Raw genomic sequence first — 9,151 nt, forward strand, 5'->3', positions numbered from 1 at the left:
CTCTCTAATTGCAAATCGCTCTCCATTGCAATATTATTTACCATGATGATGATGCCATACATGAGGACACTTGAGCGTGATAAAGACGCGTGTTCCTGTGTCCTCATAAATAAATTGTTAGAGTTCACCTTATGCTTCTGCAAAAAATGGTTTGGCCAAGTAACAATAATGCATGATTTTGGATTACATTTCAAAGTGTAAACATTTCCCTTTTTCTTTTTGACATGCAAAATTTTTGGCAACTATGCACATACATATTTGCATCTAATATAATTTTTATATATGGGTACACAAAAAGGAAAAACATGCGGATATACGATTGAGTTGAAACTTAAGAAGCAGAAAATAATTCTCTTTATTCTCATTCATAGTAGATAGCACCACATATGTTGAGCGCGCGGAGCTCACGTATGCATATATGCATGCCACACATCCATGGATGCAACATGCATATTCATGCCTAATAGATTTGTCTCTAGATCTACTAAGACTGGTCCACAATGGGGCATCATCCAAAGTTATTAGCAGTCCCGAAGTTGCACTGCCCGGTGCGACGAGTAGTCTGACAAACTCCCTTTGCATCTCCCTGGGCAGGTTCATGAGGCCACTCTCACCAGGTAGAGACGACGCAAGAAGCCTTATGAAGTAACGCGGAGCCTCGCACCAACATTGCTGAATTTTTTTTGCAAGCTCACAGGAGCAATTCAATTTGGCGAGGTATGGCTTCCTGGGGGAGTAGACCGACGCTAATGTCATCTCTTAGGGTAACCGCGACCCGGCTCTGTAGACACCAAATGTTTGTTGTGAGAATAGTCACAACAGCTTGGGAGCGGATTGGTCAGAAAAGCCACCCTTGGACGCAGCAGCCGGGTGCGGCATCAGTGACAAAGATGGAGAGTAGGACGACGACCAAGAGGAGGAGACGACCATTGGACTTGGACGCCATTTTAATTTTGCTAGTTTCAATTCGTTGATGTAGTTTCTCGAGGTTGTGAACGACATTAGTTGGTGAAGCTGGACATGCCACACTTGCTCTCATACATCTTTCCTACTTATAAATGTTGGAGTTGATGGTGAGTTCACATGGAGATCAACAATAGAAATTAAAAAAGCAGTTCTGCCCACATGAGGGATCACCAAACTTCCAAGAGACTTGAGTAAACAAATGCATTTTTAGTTACATGCTAGACCTAGCACAAATAAACAGATACACTAATAGCTTAATGTGAGACCAACACTCCTGTGAGAAACACAAGTAACAAATGTGGAAATGTGAATCAAAGTCAAAATCATGCTCTTGGTTTTAGCCCCCCTACCCCCACTGATTTATTCCAATTAGATATCAACTGCAATAAGATCTGTCGTTATATTTTCCACTCTCTTTAATCATGAACCATGCAATAGCGGCAAGACAACAACGTATTTTAATAATCTTATAAGAAGGTAGTTTAAATTCTTGTCTTTTTGTGGCTCATAGCAACACAAGGACATTTTGCTAGTGCCTAGAGAAAAGCAAGAGATGCACAACTGACAATTGAAATTTGATGTGTTATATGGCGACTATGGTGAACTGAAGTGCACTTAGTCAATTAGTTGGAACATAATTTGGAGGGGAATGCAAGCTAGCTTATGTGCAAGCAGTGAGAGATTCATAGCTGCTCCAGCCTACCTTGTTGGCAATCGTTGATGTTGCATTCTTTTCTTATTTTGTCAAGTTATCACTAGTACCTAAAGTGGAGGTTTAATTAAGATGTAGCTAGTTTATGCGCGAGAGTTGATAAACCAACGACGGACAAAGTTAGTTTTATCATGTTGTGGGCACACATGTGACGACTGTATGTGTGAGCAACCTTGTAAACCATTGTTTTACAAACCGTCATGGCGACCGTGCACATGTGCGGTCCTCATGTGTTGAGTGAGTGGTTTCACAAATGTACACATTATGTAATAAATGTTAAAAAATAATACATTATTATAACCATAAAAATATGATGGCCAAAATATCATATATGATTGTCGGCGGTCAATCACCGTTGATCTTACATTCTACCATGGAGTCGTGAAGAATAATAGAGATCCCATCAACACAATGGAGATATAGATTTACACAAGTTTGGATAGTCGGATGGTTAATATCCCTATGTCAGGCTTAAAGATTCTAGTGATGAGTGGAGACTTACAAGGTGGCTGAAACTATAAAGAAAACAGGGCCACACGAGTGTATTCTCATGGAAGGAGATGATTATTGGTGAGGGTCGTGGATGACCCCTTCCGGTAACAAGGAAATTACCTTCCAATGATACGAGATAATTTGATATCACGGATTCACAAGGAAATGATCTCCCGAACCAGCATAATTCCCAACATAACGTGTCTAACATTATCTTCTCTGAGTGTCTATTGTAGCACGACTTGAGACATGACTTTTATGTCGACTTGGTCTATCCATGACCGTAGGGTTCACCATACACCGTTACTCGCATAAAAATGTGGTTAACATCTTTAATCATCTTCAATTTATGAGAGAACAATTATTATGTTATTTTCAAATGTCTTGTCTTAATGACCATATGTGTTGTTTGTACATGATATTAGATTAATATATAGAATTAAAGTCATCCAGTGAGCTAGCATGTAGTTTTCATCTGATTTTGTATCAATACGTGAAGTTAACATTCAGATTGTCAATTGTCATTTTTAGGCATATAGCTAAGATGATGTACATATTGTGATTAAAGTAATGCAAAAGCAATGGGTAGAGTATGTTTTGATAGTCTAAATAACAAGTTTCCTTCGTGATTGGAGTAAAATATAATTATCCCCATTAACAGGTAGGGTAACTAAACACTGAGAAATTTCATTTGAATATCTTTCTTGACATTTTTCGTACTCCCATCTACTAGCTACATTTTGAAATACCTATCATTTTAGTGATGGATATAGTCTTTAGGATACAACTTTGATCCCTCTTTTAGCATTTGGAAATGGTGCTACAAATAAGATTAAAAAATATTTAACACAAATGTAATAAAAAAATTCAGAATATTTGTTGCGATACCTATGATGAATTATTGGTTAGGGTATGCTATAAAAAAGGGCCCATCCGATTGAAAAACATATGGTTGGAACTTTTTTGGTATATTCCCCGAACATTATTGTGCCTTTATATACAGTTGATAGATTCATGAATTCGAGATTATGGTACGTGAACGTTGGATTTCCCTTGAGGGGGTTCAATGTTGTATCTCCATCTACCTCATCTAAAAATAGTCAATTCTGGAGTATGTGACCATACTAAGCATATGCTTAATCTTAGAAAAATAGACAACCAGATGCTCGTGATTTATAGAGACTTTATTTTACTTATGCAGGTGTGGGACTTTCAAGTTTTTTTAATCTTATATAAGACTTAGGCGGCTCAAAATATGCATATATTTGTGTACTCTAATTAGTAATGTTATTGTCTTTCTGTTATTTTGAATATTGTGTATAGACCAATTCATAACTTGGCATCCATTTTATCCATAACATCATCGTTTATCGTATGGCTCCTGCAACGTCAAGATACATGCACTGTTTGTTGTTGCAAAATTACAAATATACGTCTATCTTTATCATTGATTGTCAAACGGTGCATGTATTGTGACAAGCAATGATAAAGATAACAATAATGCTACAAAATCACCAAACATATGAGCACAAGATAGAGTTAAAATTTAAGACCCACTAAACCATTTTTTTATTGGCATTCAAGGTAGATAGCACCACACATGCCGTACATCCATGGGTGAAACATTCTTATTCATGAGCAAAAGATTTATCTTTACATGTCGATAGCAAGGCAGTATGGAGCATTGTCAACAGGTCCTCAAGTTACATTGGCTCGGCGTGACAAGTACTCTAACGAAGTCCCTTTTCGGCTCCCTAGGGCATTGGGGAAGGTTCATGAGTCCACTCTTCTCGGGACAAGATGGCTCCTGCCCCATGAAGTAGCACAACGCCTCGCAACGACACCAATCTGAAATCTGTGAAAGCTCTAGGCAACACGTTATCGGCATATCGCCGACTTGCTGCGCCACAGGTTTGTTGTGCCACATAGTCACGATAGCCTTGTAGCGGCATGCTTACCCATCCCTAGGAAGCAGTGATTTGGTTTGGTGGTAGCGGTGGCGGCAAAGATGGAGACTAGGACCAGGGGCCAAGAGGAGGAGACTCCAGTTGTACGTGGACTCCATGTTATTTTCTAGCCACATCCGGCTAGTTTGTGTAATTTCTTGAGGTTGCGCACCATATTGGTGGGTGTAAGCTAGATGTACCACACTTGCATGCATATATACCCAAAGAAAAAGTAATAGAGGGAGTGCTAGCACTAATTAACTATATTTGTGTGTTACATGACAATTATGATGAACTAGAGTGCACTTAATTAATTTGTTGGAACAAAATTAGGAGGGAAACAAAATTTAGCTTGTGCGTGGAAGGCGAGAGATTCATAGCCGCTCGAGCCTAGCGTCGTCGACGGAAACATCTCCTCCCACTGAAAGCGCATCGTCGGAAATCCTGAAATAAATTCAGAAATAATGCGAGCACTAGGACTTGAACCCTGGTGAGCTGCGGATACCACTGTCCCTCTAATCATCCAACCACAGGTTGATTCGCTCTTCTATAGTCAAGTTGAAATAATATTTGAAGTGGAACCTACTTCAATTAAGCTAGATTATGCGTGCGGGTGCTGCTAAACCAACAACCTAGTTTATTTCTGAGTGTTGTGTGTGAGAGAAAATGTGATGATTGTGTGTGAGCAACTTTGCAAAACATTATTTTCAAATTAACCGTAAAATCAAACATCTGTAGGCATTAATCGTCTATGAAAGATGCTACTAGTAACCTTTGGACCTCTCTCTTCTTACATGTGAAAAGACTCCAAAAATAGTTCACATGTAGTTTTGTTTTCATTTATTTAATAATCCCAAACTTAGATAAATCATAACATTATCTACACAGATCTTTTCAAACTGTTATTTACTCATATGTTGTTGCGACTTATAAGACTAGTGTAATCGATAACTACACAGTATTGTTTGGGGCAAAGAAGTTATCGTATCTGTTTTGGCATTGCTTAAGAAAGAATATTTGTTGCTATTATCGCTCGTGGGATGGGTAACCTTAGGTCACACATGAAAAATTTCTATTGCCGCAAACACTTATATTTGAGGGGCCAACGGCATAATATCAAGCAACATTTTATCGAATACACCGTGAAAAGGTGTATCATGAGTCAAGCCAAGCGGCTATTACAATGCCTTTCAGCAAACAACGCTACAGGTGTACAATTCACACTACGACTACAACAACAAAAGGCACAACTTGTCCAACATCTAGACATAAATGGTGAGGAAGCTGGGAGTATCAGGACTGCATCTATAGCACAACTATTTAACTCCACCACAATCCGCATAAATGTACCCCGGCCATGCGCCTAGAGGATTCAGCAACCAGTATTGATGCCACGTTGGATGCAAGAAATTTAAAAAACTAGGAAACAAATTATAAAAAAAAATTAACAGTTGGACGCTTCTTGATTTTTCTCATGATTTCGACCATCAAACACATGAATAAAATATCCGAGATGAACTTTAAGAAGCAGAATCCCTTAATTATCATCCATGCGCCTAGAATATTTGTCGGTATGGTATTGATGTCACATTGGAGGCGGCAGGGCATATTAGAGGATATTCGGGCGGGTGGTGGTATGGATAATTTTATCCGGAATCTGCCTGGTGCCCACCCTTCAACCCCATTTGATCAATTTGCCATTTACCCAATAATTGATCTGAATGCGGGCAACTATTATTTATTTTTTAGAGAAAAGGCAAACACCCGACTTTATAAATAAAGCCATAAGGCAGGTAGCAGCAACATCACAGATTAGTATCAAACACCCCCAAGCCCCAATGACGGGCAGAACGACAAAAGAAAAAGTCAAGTACATGGCTCCCTCGCCAGTACATGGCAACTATTATTTATCATTTACAAATATAGCCTTGTATATGCTGCTCACTGGAAATAAAAGGCTGGACAAAAATGTAGAAATGTTATTAGCTGTTGGAGATTTTGCTAATAATTTTGACCACCAAAGACATGAATTAAAGATCTGAGTTGAGTTTAAGAAGCGAAAATGATTCCCTTTATTCTTATCCATATATGTAGCACATAGCACCACACATGATGAGCGCGCGGAGCTCGTCCTATATGCATATATGCATGTCACACATGTATGGTCGCAACATGCTTATTTATTCATGAGCGAGAGAATTGTCTCTAGCTCCACTGAGACTCCTCCATAGCGAGGCAGTACGGAGTGTTGTGAACGGTCGTCAAGTTGCAGTACCCCGGCGTGACGAGTATCCTCACGAAGTCCATCTGCACCTCCCTAGGGCATCCGGGGAGTTCCATGAGGCCGCTCTGATCCGGACGAGACTTCGGCCCCATGAAGTAGCGCAGCGCCTGGCATCGGCACTGCTGCGGAATGTTTGCAAGCTCCCCACAGCACTGCTGCTTGGCGAGGTACGGCGACCCGGGCGTTTCGATGCGACATGCTTGTTGTTCCACATAGTCACGGCAGCTTGGGAGTGGAGTGATCAGAGTACTCATCCATGGGGTGCAATCTTCATTGCCGATGGCGGCAACGGCGGCAAAGATGGAGACTAGGACGGCGGCCAAGAGGAGAACGCAGTTGGACTTGGACGCCATATTTGTTTTGACAGGCCCAGTTCGTTGGTATAGGTTTGTTTTGTCACTGCGCTGGTGGGTGTATGCTACACGTACCACACTTGCATGTATATATACTCCTAGAAAGGTATAAGAAAAGCAGAGCTGGTAGCAATTAACTAAATTTGTAGTGTTATATGATGATTATGATGAGCTAGAGTGCACTTAATTAATTAGTTGGAACCGAATTTGGAGGGGAATGCAAGCTGGCTTTTGCCTGTAAGCAGTGAGAGATTCCTAGCCGCTAGAGCCTGCCATGGTTGATGTGGCATTCTTTTCTTCTCTTGTCTAGTTGTCATCAGTACTTAAAAGTGGAGCATCAATTAAGCTTGCTAGTTTATGCGTGAGACTGTAGCTAAACCAACAACGGACTTTGTTTTTGCATGCTGTGATAGAGCAAACATGTGGCTAATTTTTTTAAATAATACATTTTTCTAATTAATTTGCATAAATATTACGCCGATATTTTTATTTTTAAAAATAATAAAACATCGGCCCGCTGCAGGCCGACTGAGTCTAGTCGGCCCACCGCAGGGACTAATTGGCTTGCTGGGAACCAATTAGTCCAGTCGGCCTCAGGCCGACTGGAAGCCAATCGGCCTGCGATGGGCCGACTAGGTGCATTTGGCCATTTTTGGTTTTAGTTGTTGTTTTCTATTTACTCTAGCTATCAAATGAATATAGTTTGTGTTGAAACTTTTTGCATAAATTACTAGCAATATTAACAAGCCACATATAAATTTTCATAATTTTTGGAAAACCACATTTTTACAATTGTATTTGATAGCTCCTGGTGAATATAGATAGGGTATAAATTTATCTATCCAAATTGTTTTTTTATTTTTATAGATGTTAAAATATCGAGGAGAATAATTTAAATTTTTTTGTGCAACAATTTGAGAATACTTTTTTTGGTTTATGAAACAATTTGAGAATTTTCCTCAAACTGTTTCACAAAAATTGTTTCATATTGTTTCAAATTGTTTCATAAGCCAAAACAAATTCCTCAAATTGTTTCAAAAAAATGTTAAACCATTCTTCTCAATATTTTAATATTTATAAAAATAAAAAAATCAATTTGGATAATTAAATTTAAACCCTATCTATATTCACCAGGAGTTATCAAATGTAAAAATGTGGTTTTCCAAAAATTATGAAAATTTATATGTGGCTTGTTAATATTGCTAGTAATTTATGCAAAAAGTTTCAACAGAAACCAGATTCATTTGATAGCTAGAATAAATAGAAAACAACAACTAAAACCAAAAACAGAAAAAAAAATGGCCACATGCACCTAGTCAGCCCACCGCGGGCCGATTGGCTTCCAGTCGGCCCGCAGCAAGCCGACTGGAACTAATTGGCTTGCTGCGAACCAATTAGTGCCCAGTCGACTTGTTGCGGGCCGACTGGAGGCCAATCAGCCCGCGGTGGGCCGACTAGGCTCAGTCGGCCTGCAGCGGGCCGATGGTGTATTATTTTTGAAAATAAAAATATCGGCGTAATATTTATGCAAATTAATTAAATAAATGTATTATTTAATAAAAAATAGCAAACATGTGACGGCAGTGTGGGTGAGCAACTTTGCAAAGCATTGTTTTGGAAGGGCGGATAGGGGCCAGTCAACCGGCCCAAAATTCGGCCGGTCACCGCGCAGCCATAGGATCCTCACGGCCGTGGCCGTCTGATGCGTTTCCCATCATCCTTTGACTCTCCCTCTTCGCATATGAAAAAGGCAAGCACACAAAAAAAATGGCAGCCACCCCTCCCTCTCCCCATGGCGATGGTGGCGTCGACGGTGTCGCTCGCAACCAAAAAGTTAGGGTAGCAAAACAAAAATGCTGGTTGTTCCAGCAAAAGTAGAAGACGGTGGTAGCAAAAAATTAGTCTGCCTCCAGCAAAAATCAACAGACAGTAGCAATTTTCTATTTGGTTCTAACAAAATCAAAAGAAGGTAGTAGCAAAAATTGAGGCAGGCTCCAACAAAAAATTTTACCTCGTCGGCTTTCCAGCAAAAAGAAATTTGGCCGCCGGTGGTAGCTTTCCCGCTCGCGGTTGCAACAAATTCATAGCCCGTCATCGCCAGTCACACTTCATCATTTCCTGGTTGTAGGAAAACCGGGCGCCGATGGTATCTTTCCTCGTTGCCCCTTGCAGCAAAAGTCGTGGCGCCGGCCACGCTGGCCTGGTAGTAGCAAATCCGGTTGTTGATGGTAGTTTTCTCAGTTGCCCGTTGTAGCAAAAACCACGGCGCCGTCATAGTCGGGCACGCTTATTGTCGCTTTGTTGCAGCAACTTCGGCCACTGGTGGTAGCTTTCCTGGTGCCGGTTGCAGCGAATCACATCGCCAGTTGCAGTGTCAGCACCGGTGGCCACCACCTCC

General features: G+C 40.4%; 1 protein-coding gene across 1 annotated transcript; it reads right to left on the minus strand.

The window, feature by feature from the left end:
* Window positions 1–5,977: 5,977 nt before the first annotated feature.
* On the minus strand, window positions 5,978–6,815 carry LOC543286 (alpha-amylase/trypsin inhibitor CM16-like). The gene has a single exon (NM_001405754.1). It carries the CDS (start codon window positions 6,751–6,753, stop codon window positions 6,322–6,324), a length of 432 nt encoding a protein of 143 aa, NP_001392683.1. The 5' UTR covers window positions 6,754–6,815; the 3' UTR covers window positions 5,978–6,321.
* Between the last annotated feature and the right edge of the window lie 2,336 nt (window positions 6,816–9,151).

The sequence above is a fragment of the Triticum aestivum genome, chromosome 4B (genome assembly GCF_018294505.1).
Source record: "Triticum aestivum cultivar Chinese Spring chromosome 4B, IWGSC CS RefSeq v2.1, whole genome shotgun sequence".
Lineage (NCBI taxonomy): Eukaryota > Viridiplantae > Streptophyta > Magnoliopsida > Poales > Poaceae > Triticum > Triticum aestivum.

Coding starts and splice junctions, on each gene's coding strand:
- LOC543286 (NM_001405754.1), bottom strand. CDS start 6,753: ATGGCGTCCAAGTCCAACTGCGTTCTCCTCTTGGCCGCCGTCCTAGTC.